The sequence below is a fragment of the Crocodylus porosus genome, unplaced genomic scaffold (genome assembly GCF_001723895.1).
Source record: "Crocodylus porosus isolate Cpor-Errol unplaced genomic scaffold, CroPor_comp1, whole genome shotgun sequence".
In the NCBI taxonomy this organism is placed as follows: domain Eukaryota; kingdom Metazoa; phylum Chordata; order Crocodylia; family Crocodylidae; genus Crocodylus; species Crocodylus porosus.
This window is the reverse complement of record NW_017728947.1, coordinates 89,622,177-89,640,402: the sequence shown is the minus strand read 5'-3', so window position 1 is coordinate 89,640,402 and position 18,226 is coordinate 89,622,177. Positions and strand designations below refer to the sequence as shown.

Here is an 18,226-nt window from a genome sequence, read left to right as displayed (position 1 = left end):
GAGCAAAGCCCCCGGCTCCCCTCAGCGCTCCAAGCCTGGGACCCGCCCCGGCGCGGACTACAGCTCCCTATGTGCTTTGCGCGCGCCCCCCAGCCCAGCTTCCCCGCGCCACAGCTGGGCCCTCGAGGAATTGTAGTCACCGCGCGGGGGGCGGGGCAATGTGGCCGCGCCTCTCCCCGCTGCGATTGGCTGAGTGCGCCGCCACTCGCGCGCCTCTATATAGTGCCCCCTGGCCGCAGCAATCACAGCAGCCGTCGGGGTTCTTGCGGGCGGCCGGTCGGAGCGGCGCGGGGCCGGGTAAGAGCCGGGAGTCACTTGCGGGCGGGAGGTACGGGCGGCCCAGCAGCGCGACCCGGAGACGTGGTGCTGGGGGTCGGTCCCGGTGCTGTCCTGTCGGGCCTGGCTCGCCTGCCGCCAGGGTTTGGAGCCAGGCGGCCCGGCGTCCGCTCCCCTGCCGGCCGCAGCGGTTCCCAGGGGGGCCGCGGCTCCTGTGTTTCTCCCTGCAGGCCGGACACGTCCAGAGCGTTTCCGCGGGGATCCCAGGCGTGGCGAGGCCCCGGCCGGCCCGGCGGGCTCCTCTGCTCTCCGTAATGCCTAACAATTACTGTCTTGTTTTTTTCGTACTAAAAAAAACCCAAAACCGAGGGAAAGCACAGAGCTGGGGTTCTCCCAGGGGCACCTGGCTGCAGCGATGGATGACTGGAGATGGAAAAAATTGAGACCCACTGGGCCAGATGCTGCATACACCAAAAAAGGGACGGAAATGGTCACTGCTCAGAAAAGCTAATGGCCTGGAAAGTGGCAACTTCAGAAGCAGCTGTGTGATCATCAGCAGTGCCACCTCTGCCTGGCCCATAAGATTTGTTTTTTCTTTAAGGAGTTGGGCTTAAAGCTGTCCTGATGCATGGCTTGCAGCCATGACAGGAGCTGTTGGGAAAGGGCAGCTCATGAATGAAGCACAGGAAGCATTTCCACCACTTAGTGTGCACAGATGTGGTCCCAAAGAATAGTTCTTAAGTGGAAAACTAGTCATGGATCCATAGGCTAGGAGGGGACCTCACAGGTATCCCCTGCATGGATGCCAGGTTTGCTGTCCTTATGTGTTGCAGACAGGTGTACTCAGCCTCTTTTTGAATCTGTCTAGTGAAGGAGGTCCCCTGCTTCCCTGGGCAGCCTGCTCCATTTTCCTACTGTTCCAATGGACAGGTTTTTCCCTGAGTTTCAGAGAGGAATTTCTGGTGGTGTCTTGTGTGGGGGATGGATTGCTTGCACACTGTGGAGTCAGTTTGAAGTGCGGTAAATCATATGTCCCTGCCTTCCTTTCTGTCCGACTTCAGACTAACACAGTTAACTCAAGTTCATTTAGAGCTGCAGTTGAGAGAATTACCTTCACGTGAAGGTCTATCATGTGTTTAGCTTAAACTAATGCCCAGAGTCCTTAATTGAGATTGGACTGCATTTTGCTGCATATTGTACAAATGCATAAGATGACATGGCTCTTGTGCAGACTAGCTGAAATGGTTAATGAAGATTAGATGAATGAATAAAAAATAGCAAGACTAAGAATAAACACCATGTACAAAGGACTGAGGTACAAAGTTCATTGGTTACTTATTTTCCTAGGTCATCTGTGTCTGGTCTTTGAATTTTATCTCCATGGCCTAAAGGGGGGATGGTAGGTCTTGGGCAGCCTCCACTCCTTTGTATTCTTAACTAGGCATACAAAGCAAAGGTCTGGGTGTGATGGTCACCGGACTTCATGCAAAGGGCTTCATCAGGCGCCTGACTAGACCTCTTATGCATACACCATAATGGTTGCCTAGATTCCTCTTTCATTAGTGTCAACATTGTCAACCCAAAGTTTTTAGACATCTACCTACTTCATGCTCACAGAAATAGCTTCCATCTGCAGAATGATGCAGTCTAACATATTATATGAATAGCTTTTGCATTAATACTTGTATTTTTTGTACCTGCAGTTTGGAAAGTGTGATTACATGATAAAAAAATGACTGATTTAATGTATGGGGGTATTTTGGATGCGAGTAGGTGAAAGTGAAAAAGTAAATGGCTGGTTTCAGTTTCATTGAATTCTTGGGTTGCAAGGATAAACTCTGGGTTTACTCAGACCAGGACTACAGGTTTGTCAGTCACGGGGACGAAGAAGTGTGACTTCTGTTGTGAAATAATGGGCCATCATCCTTGGTGCTGCTCTAGGACTTAATCTGATATTCAGTGGACTAGTAATTTTAAAATGATTTTAAACTTGTAGTTAAATATTATTAAATGGGTTTGTGCTACTTTTTATATGAACACAAGTGCTGTCTTTTTAAATTAGAATTTTTTTGCATTTGTTATGAATACATTTGCACATTTTCAGTGACTGATTTTGTATTTAATGGGGTTTTTTTTAATGGTTTTGAATCTCAAACCATTACTCTATTATAATCAGTTAGTAGAAGATTTAGGTAAGATTCCTTCTGTAAGTGTCTTGTTCTAATCTTCATTTCTACTGCTTGCAAAATATAAAACTCTTAAAAAGAAATGATGAGAGAAATTGTCCCTGAATTTATAGAAACCGAAATATCTTCCTCCTATTAACTTTCAGTATGAAATGTAGGACTGGCTCTAAAAATCCAGGTATTTATTTAGATACTTGGTCTTAGACATTCAGATTTAGGAATTAGTCCACGAGTTCAGTATCATGTAACTGACAAGCGCCTTGCAGAATGAGTTCTGTGACTTGCAGGATGGGGAAATCAATAGTTAGGTGGTAGTAATTGGCACTACCTTATCTAGGAAAAGAATTGTGACTTGGTTTTGAAAATAAGCCATTGGGTCATGAGAACAGCTAAAAGGAAGCAAACAATAGATGATGTTCTAGAAAAATTGTAATACTGGGATCTAATGGATTCATAGTATAGAATTTATAAGAAAGAAAGTCTAAGCAAAATATATTAAGAGGCAAGTGGTTGGTTTATTTGTTTGTTGTATTAGCCTGACTACAGAATGTATTTACTATATTTCAGTTAATGCCTATACATTATTGTATGTCAGAATTCAAACAGCAATGGTCTACAATGGTGAAAATGCCGTAGTCAAGACTTTTCTATAAGGTCAATATGCAGTAGATCTAAATTATCCCTATTACCAAACTACTAGGTGATTTTGAGCTTTGTGTGAATTTTAAACTCTTTCAGATACAGATCAGGTATATCTTGTATAACAAAACTCCTGGTGCATGCAACATTAGAAACAGCAAAGTAAAATGTTGGGAATTGAAGATAGAAATGTATAGAACTGCAGTTCCAAATATAAAACAAACTAGAATTTATGGAAGTTGCCTTTCCATTTCTCTTGGAATCTGTGGCCTAGACATTGCTTATTTTTGTCACATGCTGCTTTCTTTTCTCATGTTGCGGGTCAGTAGTTGTCTTTTTTTTTTTTTTTTTTTTTTTTTTTTTAAATTTTAAATAACTTTTGTTGCCTTCTCATTCCAAAGGGGAAGGGAAGAATTTAGTCTTTATTTGGTTTTCATAAGTTTGACTTTTCTCTCCTGAGACGGCTAGTTAGTACTAATTGTAGTAATGAGTTTCATACTGCAGACACTTAGATTATCTATTAGAACCTGGACTGAGCTCCACCAGCTCATTTCATGTGAGCCACTGAGCAAGTGTCAGATGGCAAACAACATGCATGCATATGTGGAACTGAACTAACAACCTGCATCTTTAAGAACTGATTATTCTGAGATAAGATCCATATCTCACTTCTGATCTGCAGAGCCCTTTTCTCTTTATTTGACAACTGCAAAGAGAAAGTGATTTAGCAGAATTGTTTGAATAATCCACTTCAGCAAACAATTTAAAACAAAAGGTTTCCTCTTAAGTTTCACACTAACAGATGCACATTTCTTTTAAGGTAGTAATATTGAAATTAAACTGAATTCTGTTAAATTGACAAGATGGACCAGGTTGCATTCAGACATTCCGTTCCTTTCTCTAATCTCTCTGATTATTGGTAAGGGAGCACATCTTTTATTGTAAGAATAGAAGGCATCATGGGAAGTGTCAAAATTTTTACAAATAAATGTCTTGGCCTGGACACTGCAGTCCTGTTGCTCACAGCAGAATTAGTGCTTGTACATGCTGAAAGCAAGCATCTTGAAGACAATGAGTAAGTTGTGATATATCTGATACGTTTTAAAGGAAGTTGCAAGATGGGCAAAATGCAGGGTTTTTACCTCTGTTGCATCCATATAGGAGTAAGAACCATCCATGTCATGGTACAGACCTTTACTAGGCTCCTTGTATGCTGACAGAAGCAAAAAAAAAATTTTAAGTTTTTAAAATTTATTAGCAGAAATTAATACAATTGAATAGAGTAGCAAATCCTGAATTGTTAAGCTTTGCACATTTACTTTCAAGCCACAATTTTTTGTGGTAATGGCACTGATTTATCTCATGCAGAGCTGAACAACAAGTTTTTACATTTTAAGAAACTTTAGGAAGAAGGCAGTCTTTGATTTCCTTTGCTCTCATCACCCTATTATTCTCTTTTCTAATAGGGAATTATTTTACATGATCCCTCGTACCTAATGCCTGTCAACGCTATTACATAAAGACGTGGGGGGGTTGTTTGTTTTCAAAGCTGTATCATATTTTTTGCTCCAGAACATTTCTGACCTTGTTGACCGACTGCAGAATCCTTGGTGTCAGTTAGACCCAGTGTTAAGGCTTGTGCTACATGCTATGCTAAAATTCTTCATTATACATAGTAGGTTCAGAAGGAAACAACCTTGCTATTTTGAGGGATTTTGAGTAGTGAGTGGACAAATGCGAGTGGCTGAAGCTGTCTTTTTGTCAATTGTTTTGTGCTTTTTTTATATGGCAAAAGCATGACTGACCTCGCATTGTGCATTGGAATATGGTTTTGCAAGTCACTAGTTTTTGCTCTTCAAACAATGACGCTGCAGTGGGAGAGGAGCAGGGCATAAAATCCTGGACATGCCCAGTTAACCCTTTCCCTTAGCATCCACTTTCTCACTGTGTGATACAGGAAACTGGACTAGATAGACCTATGGTCTGACCCTATAAATGACTTCCTGATACTACAGCATATTGTTCCAGTCCTATGTCCTCTTACCATTACAGTAATAGGTGGCTATCAAGAGTTCATCTTTGCTAATTATATCATTATAAAAGATGTTCTTGTTAGCTCGTGGCCGTTGTATATTAGAGAGCTGTTCTATGGTTTGAGTGTTGCATCAGAAACAAGGCATGCAACCAACAGCCCTGCATCAAAAACAAGCAGTTTGTTGGGGAACACCGCTTGCTTTATTAAGTCATTAAACAGACTTGCAGGGAAGTCAAGCTAGAAGGGACCTCACTGGGCCAACTAATCCAGCCCCCTGCTCAAGGCAGGACCATCCCTGACTAAGCTATGTGTCTGTCTAACCTGCTTTTGAAAGTTTCCTAGCATAGAGAAGCCACAACTTCTGTAGGTGGTCTGTTCCAGTGCTTGACCACCTTCATAGTCAGAAAGTTCTTCCTAGTCTCCAGACTACATTTCCCCTGATGCAACCTGAAGCCCATCTTCATCCTCTCTCTAATTTCCCTTTAGGTATTTGAAGACTTATCAAATATTTCCCTCAGTCTTCTCTTCTCCAGGCTAAATAACCCTTCCCTCCCAGGCCCCTAATCACTTTTGTTGCCCCATGCCAGAGTCTTTCCAACTGCCCATGTCTTTCTTGAAGTGTGGGGCCCAAAACTGGAAACAGTACTACAGGTGAGGCCTCACCAGTGCTGAATAGAGCAGAAGGATTTCTCCCCTTGCATTTGGGGAAGTTAATACAGCTGGATTTCCCCCCCCACCCCCAGCAAGACCACATTGTTGGCTCATATTCAGCTTATGGTCCACTGTAAGTCCCGGGTCCTCTGTAGTACTGCAGCCAAGGCCGTTATTCTCCAACCTATACTTGTTTATGAAGTTACTCAGTTCCCAAGTGCAAGACTTTGCACCTGTCCATCTTGAATCTCATCTGGACCACTTCTCCAGTCTATCCAGGCAAAACAACTTCAGTTGGACAAGTCAGCCTGGTTGTAGTGTGTAGTATGTGTGTATTACTTTTTAAAGTAATTTTTTTTCCCCCCAGAATTGAGTGTGTTTTAAAATTGCCTCTTTAGTAACTGCTAGTGGGACTTTGCTTTCACACATGGCAAGGAAATAGAAGAGACTGTTGGGTAGTAGCAGTAAAGCTTCTGTGACTCCATCAAAATTGGACATGCTGGGCCAGACTGCTTAGTATTTGTCTACTTCTGTGCAGAGTGGGAAGAGGTATATTCACTTTAATCCTAGAAGCATTTTGTACCCACTTAACTGATACCTGTTATTTTCCTTTTTTGGATCCTTTGAACAGGGTGAAATGTTATTGCTCCAGCTGTACAAAAAACAGCTGGAATAATCACTTTTTAGCAGATTTTTTTTGGAAGTCTGAAAAAATGTTGTTAGTATCAGTTTATTGATTTGAAGACACAAACAGGAATTTAATCTTACCCGTATCACTTTAATGCAAAAAAGAGTTGCAATTATGACTTTATATTACTGTCTTGTAACCTACTTTTTCAAATTTCTTGTTCCTTAGTTTCTGGACTCGAAGCACACAAAGAAGAGAATGGTTTTGAAAGCAACTGTATTACTAGGCTGTATTCTGGGAATCAGCACATTTCCCTTGGAAGATCCAGAGGATGGAGGCAAGCACTGGGTTGTTATTGTAGCAGGGTCAAGTGGCTGGTATAACTACAGACACCAGGTAAGTATTGTCCAGGTCACTGACACACTGACAAATCTTTTCTTAGAATATGGCATTACCTACCTGCTGCTTTGCATTTTCTTAAACTCTCTTCCCTAAAAAACATAATTATGTGCCCAAGTTTCAGATGTTTTGAATTAATTTAGTTAGGAATTAGGGGTATGTGAAATGGGCTGTATTCAATTCTGATTCGGCCTGAATCAGAGACGGTGATCCGAATCAAGTCACCGTCCCCAATTTGATTTGGACCCCACCCCAGCACGCTCCCTGGCAGACCCAGAAGTGCTTCTGGTCCACTTCTGGGTCTGCTACCAAGTGTGCTGGGGAGCCCCCTCTGCTCCTTAGGGATGCTCCTTGTAAATTCCAGATGATTAATAGTTGTTTTATGGCAGGAACGTGTTTTAATGTAAGATGTTTGATTAGGAAAAAGTAATATGCAGAACTTTTAAGTTTTTAAAAAGGAGACTCTCCTTAACCAACCTACCTACCTTCCTTCTCTTCTCTTCTCTCTCTTTCCTTTCTTCCCCTCCCCCCTCCCTTGGGCATCTCCTTTGCCATCTCTCTCTTACTTAATAAATCGCCCTCAGTGCTCTTTCCTTCCTTTTAAGCAAAAAGTTTTCAAAGTGAAGAAGCATTCCTTTTCTACTTGGATTTTTCTTTTAAAGGCAGATGGGATCATTATAATGATTTCTGAAATCTTGCTAAAAGGCCTTAGAATGTCAATCAGTTACAGCACCAAGCTCAATAAGGGAGGCTTTTTGAAAAAGTTATTTGTACTCTTACTACCTGGTTCCTTCTTCCTCTCTTACCCACTACCTTTTGGAGGTTCCTCTTTCTTTCTCAACCAAATTTTTTAAACAAGCAGCAGCAACTAATTTATTATTATTTAAAATCTGTTTCCAACTTGCTGACCTAATCTTTTATACAATCAGTTAATCATTTGCATTTATACTCTACCCCCCCCCCCCCCAAAGTATTGCAGATTTAAATTGGTGGCCATTAAGATTTTGGTTTGTAACCAATTATTGCATTAAATTAGGTGCTAATCTGTGCTTTCTAGGAAAATATACTACCTCCATATATTATTTATTTAAGTAGTTTATATAGATTAACCTTTTTATTTCAGTTTTTTTTTTTTAATACTGAAGATATTGGGGTGGGGAAGCAAATTTTACTAGCTGTTTACTCTGTATAAAATTAAGTTGTCAAATTCTATTTGAATAGGAACTAGAATTCTGTCTATGAATAAATAACATTCAAAATGCTTTTTCTAATCAGTTACTTACAACTACTGTATTTACTCAGATCCAAGGTGACTGTTCAACTTAAAACAACCCCCTCCCAAGAATTAGATTCTATACATGGGAAATTTATAAGAGTTTGTTATAATTTTTCATACATAGAGTCTAATTATTAGGGGGTTGCCTCTTAATTCATTTTCCCCACACTGCTACTGGCAGGGGTGGGGAACAACAGGTAGTGAAGGGGGCAGGTGGTATAAAGAGTTCATGCAGATTTTCCCCCTGCCTGCCTCCCCATTGCAGCCTTGGGAGGAGGGGCTTCCCTCCTCATCCTTGCTGTGGTATCCAGTTCTGTCCCTGTTCTAGCCTTGGACAATGATTTTTATGGCTCCAGCCCAGCCTGTGTGCCCAGATGCTTTGGGGCCAGATTGGAGTTGAGTTCAGTCCCCTGGCATGGAGCAAGGGAAGAGACTGCATGGGGGACATGGTAGAGTGCAGAAGGGGTTGGCAGAAGCTGCAGCTATGGCCCCCATAATGAATAAGAGCCATAACAATCGCCTATTCCCCCCCACACACACACACGCACTCATTTTTGTAAGATGAAGGGCTTCCCCTCCCATGTTAAGTGTGTGTGTGACGACTTCATCTTATCAAAAATAAAATAAAAAAAGTACGGTATGTTAAGAGTTTTCTGAAAGATTTAAAATGTTTAGGTTTAAATAAGCATATACCTTAATTATTTGAAGAAATCTCTTTTTCAAACCGTTTCCTTCAAAGCTTTACTAGTAGTAGCTTTACATTAAAATCATTTTGCTTAAGTCATATTTGGGTTTTCTTTCATTAATGGTGAGTAGCTGTATGTTCTTGAAGATGCTTATAAAAACAATGTAGCTTTGTTCAGTTTTCAGAGTTCATAATGCAAAAGATCTGCAGTGAAATTTCAAGTTGCTAAAGAAGCTTCAAAATCTCAAATAGAGCATGCCACATTTTCAGGACTGCCCCCCCCCCATCTCTTCAGTGCTATATTTTGGGGGCTTTTGTGCTGTTTAAATAGTCACAAATGACTAAAGTGTGTGCACTTCAGGGGAGGGGGAAAGATGGGGGAGGAACAGCGACATGTTCATGTTTCTGAAAACTATCAAAATTTGTTTGGGGTAGTAAAAAGAAAAACAGAAGTGAGCATGAAGAAGGATCTCATAAAACTGAGTGAATGGGCAACAAAATGGTTATAAGGGTAGAGATTCTCTCGCATATAATCGAATGCAGATGCATGATGATGAGCCCTTCAATTAGTACTCTTAAAGACTTTGTGGACTATTATTATGGATAGTTCTCTGAAAACATAGGCCCAATGATCAGCAGCTATCAAAAGAGGCAATTAGAATGTTGGGAATTATTTAGAAGGGAATAGTAGAGGTCATTATGCCCCTATATAAATTCATACTATGCCAATACCATGAATAGGATGGGACTAAAATGGCCTACACCTCAATCCCTAAAAGAACATAACAGAGATAGAAAAGGTGCAAAGAAGGACAACAAAGATAATCATAGAGTCATTTGTATGAAGTAAGATTAAGCTGAAAAGTCTTAGCCTTTTTGTAGAAAAGGCAACTGGAAGTGGAGGTAGGGAGAAGGAATGTAATAAGTCTATAAAATCATGACTGTCAGGGAGAAAATAAATATGGATTTACTATTTAACTGCATCTCACAATACTGGAACCAGGGTACATGCAACGAAGTTAAACAGTAACAGGTGTAAAACAAAGAGTTTCATGCCATCATTAACTTTGTTAGAATTTATTAGCCTCTACAACTTGTGGCAATACTTTTATATATGCCGCTTGAATTATAAATAACCCTTTCTCTTTTCCTCCCACACTCTCCTGAAGGCAGGGAAGTGGGGTGTTATCTTGGAGCAGAAATGGATGGTATCTGACAGTTGTTATGATGGCACAGATGCTGAGCAAGTGGATACCCCTACCTCTGGTCATGCCACAGAGGCAGATCAGTTGGATGACAAGAGGTAGTAATAATTTGTGCTCTTGTATTGCAGTGGACATCTCTTTGCTTTGGGGCAGCAGTGTGTGGGCAGCCTCAGGTGTCCTTGTTCTCTAGTTGGCTGGGCTGGTGTTCTGGGGGTTTGTTCCTGCACTAGATCAGGCCCCTCAAGTCGTTGGAGTACTAGCCCAGTTTTCCCCACTTACAGAGACTCATGCTGAGATCTCCAGGATTGTGCCCTCCTAAGTGGGGAAAGGCTGCTAGGAATCTGTAGCACCCTCATACCTCCATGCTGGGAATCACTTCCCTGGACCTGTCCCTGGGATCTACAGAGACCCATCTGGGTGAGCAGGGGAAGCCAGGCAGGTGTTCCCAGGACTTGAGAGCCTGATCCTGCTTGAGAATTTCTGGGGTACACAGTCCAGGGCCCCCTGGGAAAAAAAAAAAAAAATCACCCCTTGTTCTGCAGTATGAAGGGGTGTCCTGTCCTGTGTTTTACCCAATGAAGCGGATCAGCTGCACCGTGAACACATTGTGGCACAGCTAATTTGCTTAATTTGGCAAAGTTTATTTCTAGCCTCAGTACTTCACAGGTACTTAAAGTAAGGTAATGGGGGTGTACATCTGTAGGAATAAACTTTCTGTTCCAGGAAGTCTGTTTTTAACTCTGCTCCTTATCTATTCTAGCCAATACACCATTCAGTAAAACCTACTTTAATACTATGTATCAAAACAACAAAGTCTAGTTACCCAGTGGGGTTCAAACAAGGATGGAATAAAAATACTTGGTTTCTGTAGGCAGACAAGGTTATTTATTCTAATAAAAAATGTCACATCTAACTAAGTGAATAAATAGTTGGCAAAGTTGTTCTTTACAAATTTTCAGACACAAACACCCTTTTTCAGGCAGAGGGAGTCTGCTGGCCTATTCTCTAAGGTCGGCATAGAAGCTTATGCTAGCATGCAAAATGCAAGTCTGTGAAAATGCATGGCAGGGAAGCACCTTTGATTTGAAAAGACTATGGAAATTTTTATGCTGTACTACATGCCTTTGAAGTGTTGTTTCCCCACTTCCTAAATACAGAGGAAAATTTTTTGTCACGTGGGACAGCCATGAACAGAACTCAGGCCTTTATTCTCAATTGTATGTTTCATTCATCAGCTTTTCCTTCCTTTTGTACCAGTCATCCTTTAGGGGTTGTCACCTGGGTGTACACTTACCCCTCAGGATACTTTGAAAGGTCTCAGGGGGTATGCAGGGACAGAGAGCTGCCACCCTGCTCCGCTGCCTAACAGGAGCAGAGCCCAGGGCCACACAGATGCTGCACTGCTGCCAGTCTGCCACTGTTGTCCTCCTGTTCTGCATCTAGCCACTTGCCACCTCCCTCCCTCAGGGGATACACTTTTTAATAAGTGGGCTGCCGGGGTATAATAATTTTAAAAAAACAAGCAAACAACAAAACAAAACAAAAACCGCACACATTGAAAACCCCTGCTTTAGAGAATACTTCAGGCATAATAGACTGTTTCCAGTTAGTCATACAGGCTTCACTGCAAATACAACACAGATTTGTAAAGCCAGCTGAAGATGAGTCACCTAAGAAAAATCAGCCATTGTTTTCCAGACAGATTATACCTGCTGTTAGACATATTCCATTGACAATAGTTCTGCAGGGTCCTATACAGGCAGTCCTCAACTTACGGCGATTCGCACTTACAATGCTCTGCCATTTACACCCATATTATTACTTATGGCGCTGGATGCTTGCACTTAATGGCACTACAGGGAAATTCTCAATGAGAAAAAGAGGGCAGCAACTCAAACATCCCTGGATGGCTTTATGAGAAACTGATTAAGTGGCCCCAAGTCTCCCCAAGGAAGTCCCTCTGAATTCCATGACCCTGATGAAGGTGTTCCTTCACCTTCTGATTAAATAAAATGTTATGTGATTTGTTACTGTATTGCCCTGTTTTTAATCAATTTATATACAGTATACTTTAGAAAGCTTTGTATTGTACAGTGTATATCACTTAGTTTTTTAAATAGTTGATTTAAATATGGTGTTTATGGTCATTTCTATGAAAAGTTGGGCATCAGGCCATTGGTCAAGAACGTAAGCCCCTATTATAACATTGTTTCTATGGGAAAATCAGTTTAGACTTACAGCGCCTTTTCCAGGAACGTAACCTACTGTAAGTCCGAGGCCTGCCTGTATCTTTTAAAGCAAACCATGGTTTGCTTCTTAATTGTAGGATACTTTGCTATTTCTGCCAAATATTGAAGGAAGATTTGGTTTTGTATCTTAAATTAAATCTCCCTCAATTTAATTCCATGTACAAATTTTATTGCAAATTGTGAATCGGCTTCAATGTTTTTTCATTGCCTTTCTGTACAGAGGTTTATCCCAAATTCTTTGAGTGCTGTGCATGCAATTTCCACACAGCACCATCAGAATATACCCTGTAATCACTTATAGTAGGTTCATTGTAGTAGCCTAATAGCATGCAAGATTCTACACAATGATTGGCTATATTGAAGGGAGAAGAAATGTTTTGAGATGAACACTGCGGTAAGCCCTGGTATGCTCTGTGCACTTATCTTTATATCCATGCTGAGAAGATAAATTTCACGTTTTAAAAAAAGAGGGGTTCTGTCTGTAAATATAGCTCCATCCTTACCAAGATACTGTATATGAACAAAAGACTGAGTCATAGTTGGTAGGGTCGGAAGGGACCTGAGCAGATCATCAAGTCTGACCCCCTGCCATGGCAGGAAAGAGTGCTGGGGTCAAATGGCCCCAGTGAGGTGTTCATCCAGCCTCCTCTTAAAGACCCCCAGGGTAGGAGCTAGCACCTCTTCTCTTGGAAGTTGGTTCCAGATCCTAGCCGCTCTGACTGTGTAGTGTCTCCTGATATCTAGCCTAAATCTACCCTCTGCCAGCTTGTGACTGTTATTTCATCTCTGTTTACAGGATTTGAACCTGTAGCTTTGTCACTTATTTTGTATACTTAAGAGAGCAGTGGCCAGTAGCTGGCAGGTGTGACTGCAGTGGGGCCAACTCCAGGTACAAATTGGAGAAATGCAAATGGTGGTTCTCTTTATTCATGCTTGGGGCTTGCATACAATGCAGTCTTTGACTGTAACTAGTTCCAATTTAATGAAAATTTAAGCTATTCTTGCCATGTACATTAGTATGTTTTTGTTTTAAGTGCTAGGCACTCCAGCGCTTGGACTGCATATGCTATTGGGCTTGTTTTCCTTGGAAGTTTAACATCCAAGTTGTTCCTAATTCAAGTTCTGTCACTACACAATATTCTTTTTGGCACATGCTGCAGTTCTTTTCAGTGGAGTAGCTTTTCTGCAAAGGAAACAGGTTAAAAATTCAAACTAGCACAACTGTTCTGCAACCCCTTGGCTGTCTGCACTTACCCAGGTGTGCCCAGAAAGCACTGACGAGTTCTGCCACATAAGGTGGCGATAAAGCCGAGATCCTTGTCTTTGGCATGGAGGAGAAGGGCAACAACGGAAGAAAAATAAATGAAATGCTAAAGAATAAATATTTCAGAAATGTCCTGAAATATACCTGGTACTAATTCTTCCGTTTGTTCAGGATGTTGAAAACATGGTAGAGAGAATTGCATATTTTGATTAGAAGACATCCATTCAGCATATTGTTTTTTTTTTTTTTTTTTTTTTTTTAAGCACTTCAATCTATATTGGTGTGTCAACTGCCATTTAAAAAAAAAAAAAGGGAAATGCACTGAAATCATAAGATGTACAATACACAGAAGTACTTTCCTCATGCATTCAGATATTAAAATTGTATAGTTTCTGTATCTTATTAGAAAATAATCACTAACTAATATTTTATAGTGACAGAACTTGACAGCTTTGTTTGTCTCTTTTATACATTATGGAAATAAATTTCTCAAGAGTGTTTTAAGAATGGTTTAACTGAATGGCTCTTAGTAAATTTATGATCTCTACTCTAGACAGTTGTGAGGGGAAAAGAAAAAGGGGTGGGGTTGGTAGCAGACAGTAAGATAGACTTGCACTTTTATAGGACTAATTAAATTGGATGTATAACATAAGCTTTCATGAACCCAAGCTTGCTTGATCAGATTTTGTTTTTAATATGCTGTCATCTAGCTTTTTGGGAACAAATTTGAACAGAGACCATTTATCATGCTGATAAATAATGCCTTGTCTCTTTGTACTCCCCTGCCTTTCCATATCCCTCTGTTACCTCTTGTCTTGTACTTACATGATAAGCTCTTTGGGTACTTTTACATGTGTTCCTGGGGGGGGGGAGCAGCACTTTCATTAGAATAGCTCCAAGAGCTGTTCTAATTTAAAGCACCACAGCATCCCATATATCAGTGTCCCCACGTTTCAAAATGGTGGCGGGGTATTTGAAGTAGCTGGGAGTTGCCATCTCCTATTTGGATCTATTCCAGGGGGTGTCAGCTTCACATGATGTAATGTCATTAATGACTTTATGCCGGGAAGGCAAATGCATTTTACTGTTACATTTAAAAAAACCCACTGGACTATTTAATATTTATTTTAATGACTGCCCTATCATCGTATCTTAGGTGACTCTCAGTAGTCTTGTAAAGATTTATATGTAATCCCTGGGGACTCCAGGGCAATCCTGAGGATTGGCAAGCCTAGCTTTAGGTCGAGCATCCCTGCTGCCATTTTGAAGTGCAGAGATGCTGATACACAAGACACTAAGGCTGGCTGGAGCACAGTAGTTACCACTGACGTGCTGTAATTACAGTGAGTCAGAGCAGCCTCCACACTTGTGTACAGACAACTCTTGTGTTGACAGTCATTTTGTGTTGGCACAAGGTGTAGCATAAAGAGATCCTGGTCCAGGATTTTACACTCCTTTCTTCAATGATACAAATAATTAACAAGCTTTTATAGGCTGTCTCGGCAACCTTCTTTACACTAATGCTTCCTCATTTCGTAAATACTGTTGCAACTGAATTGGGGGGTGTGTGTGTGTGTCTAAGGTGGCTAATGATTTTGGTCAGCTCTACACCAAGAAAAGATTTGCTGGTACATGCTGTTGAGAGAGAGGCATTTATGATAAATGCAGGCTGTCGGCAAAAAACATGCTTTAGCATTTAAAATATTAAAAAGCTATTCCAACATTAATGTTTTTATGGCAGCTGAAAACTTTGATCTGGTTCAACCCCTGGCTCACAGGACTGTGTTATCTAGCCCATTGGGTTCTCCATAGGTCAGAAAATTATGGTAGCAGGAGAGCAATGGTAGTGTTAATTGCTGCCCCCATGTTGCCCACTTTGGAGCCCCACAGTTTGGATGATATGTCTCTGTGTACTAGATAGTGTAGGCAGGTGGGGCCAGGCCAGTGTGTGGCCACAACTGGGCATGCAGACCCCACGCCACTGATCCAAGCCATCAGGCTGAAAGGTTGGCCACTACTTAAACTAGATTCATATTTTTGTAAGTTAGGTAAAAGTTCTGTGAAAGACTTGCTCTGTATCCTATTTATAATGGATTAAGTGAATGATTTAGTGCCCAAATACCCTTTTGTTACAGACTGACAACATCTTTCAAGAGCCAAGAAGTGATGACAACAAGCTTATTTTGAACTTTTCTAAGGGCTTGCCTACACTGGAGGTTTTCCTAGTTATACTGATGTAGTTACACCAGTCATAACACTCCTCTTCTAGAATAAGGGTCACATGCATTTAGCTTGCACTGCCTCTTCAAAGAAACAAGCTTAGTTAGGAAAAAAACAACAACATAGGAGTGAGTCCATATAATGAATTATATCAGTGTAACAATAGCAGTTTAAGTTTGTGCTGTCAATGACATGGTTATAACTTTCCCATGTTAACAGAACAGTTCCAACTGTATGAAAACAACAGACATGGTCGGGAAACTGTCCCTGCTGGGTCAAAGTTGTACATTGTACTCCTTTGCACTCTGAGATTTTAAAGTTGTAAGGTGTGAAGGTCTAGCATTATCTTGCTCAGCACTGCTGTAACTGTACCAGGAGGTGGGGAAAGACAGAGTGTACTGGAAAGAAAAATGGTGGTAAGATGCCTTGCTGTGGCCTCAACAGGCTGTACACAGTAAGGAGGAGAGGTAGTGTGGCCCTGCAGAGCAGAGGGGCATGACCATCCCTATGGGGACAGGGCTTGGCCCAACCCCACAGTGTATGTGTTGTGGGGGGGGGAAGCAGGTGTGAGCTGGCCCTGAACCAGAGGTCCAGGGGATGGGGCATGGGCCAGCCCCAGTTAAAAAGGGGGCATGGCTTAGCCCTAACCTGGCTGCACAGAGGGAAGAAGACCTGGCCTGGATCTGGCCATGCAGGGGCAGGGTTGCGACCTGGCTCCAGCCTGCCCTGTGGGACTTGGGATTTTGTCAGCAGGCAGGGGTAGCAGTACTGCTACTGCTCCCCAGCCACTAGATTTCCTGATCAATGGGCCTGTGAGCCACGTTTCAAGGCCTCACAAGCCACATTTGGCCTGTAAACTGGAGGTTGAGCACCCCTGTTTTACAATATCATTTTTTTTAAAACACTGTGCTTCACCCAGTTCCCTTCTTAAAAAAAAAAAAAAAAAAGCAAAGAAAAGATGAGTCATACTTAAAAGCCGTTGCTTGATGGACTACTGGAAGGCACTCGGGTACTACTGAAGAAGACAGAAGAAATTATGTAGAACAGAATTATATGAAGACATTTTTTGGGGAATAGCAGAAGTTAGAAGAAATTCTGAAGCATGGCAGTTGTGTGAACATTGAACTTCTTTTGGCACTAATATGAACAAGGCTAAGAGAATAGTGCAAAGGAACAAGTTTTGGGGTGATTAATTAAAACAGCAGTTTAGATGCATCAAGTGCTAGGAAGAATATGAGGGAGGAAGCTGAAGGAAATGAAGAGAAAAAAAATCTCCTAAATGAATGCTAAAAAAATACAAAGGGCAACACAGTGGAAAATTCTTCCATTTTTGCTACTCTCCAATGGAATTTATCAGTCATTTTAGCCAGTTTACCAGATCAAGGTTAATATGGTCAGTGATTTATGATTTGTATTTACGTTTTACCAGCACAACCATTAACCCTTATTTAAATCAGGGGTGTCAAATGTACAGCCTGCAGGCTGGATCCAACACATTGCAACTGGCAGACAGCCAGAAGTTGGGGAGCCTGGCCAAAGGAGAATAGCTTGCTGCACAATGTAGGGCCCTCATGAACATAATGATCAGCAGCAGGAGAGTGAACAAAGACTGATAGAGTCCTGGTTGTTTGGCCATTTCATTTTTCACCACCACTGCAACCCTCTCTCATCAGCTGCAAGCCCCGCTTCTCCAACTCCAGCATGGGGCAGCATTTATCACTGCTGTTTGCCCCGTGTCCCATACTGCACAGGCTGTTCTGGAATGGGGCATATGGTGGCAGCCAGGGTTACTGCTGCTGTTGCATGCCCCACGTTGTAGGTGGAGCTGTTGCCATTACCACCATCACTTCTCTAGGGCTGGAGCTGGAGTTATATGCTCCAGGCTGAATTTGGGCCAGGGCATAAAGTGAGTTTGATTTTTTTCCTGGTTTAAAATCAACAAAGTTATGCATTTGTACATATTTTCCCAGATCATGTCTACACTTACAGTGGCAGGGATACCAGCAAATAACCCAGTAGAGATGACATTATATCAGTAATAGAGGGATTTTGGGGGTGAGTGGGTAGGAGGACCACTTATCACTTCCCTGAAGTGAGTATAACAGGTGCTAACGAAGGCTGTTTTATTGGTATAACTGCATGGACTTGAGGTTTTCTGCCAGCATAGATAGCTATGTCAGGGGTAACTTGATTAGAAGCGTAAAAAATGTGCTAACAGACATAGCAGGCCAGCAAAACTTTAAAGTGTAGTAAATTGAATGTTGGTATAAGCGTGCTTACACCATACCTGCATCCACACTGAGGCTTGCCAATTTAGCAACACCAGCAAAAACCTCTTCAGTACAGGCATACCTCGTTTTATTGTGCTTCGCTTTATTGCGCTTTGCAGATATTGCGTTTTTTACAAATTGAAGGTTTGTGGCAACCCTGCGTCGAGCAAGTCTATCAGCGCCATTTTTCCATCGGTTAGCATTTTTTAGCAATAAAGTATTTTTTTAATTAAGGTATGTACA

General features: G+C 41.6%; 1 protein-coding gene across 1 annotated transcript in view; it reads left to right on the top strand.

Annotated features, from left to right (window-relative positions):
- Positions 1-200: 200 nt before the first annotated feature.
- Positions 201-18,226, top strand: part of LGMN (legumain) — a 38,039-nt gene continuing 20,013 nt past the window's right edge. The window contains exons 1-2 of the mRNA XM_019552439.1: positions 201-297; positions 6,644-6,811. Coding sequence (XP_019407984.1) covers positions 6,674-6,811 — 138 coding nt within the window. The 5' untranslated portion in view covers positions 201-297; positions 6,644-6,673. The remainder of the gene's footprint in view (positions 298-6,643; positions 6,812-18,226) is intronic.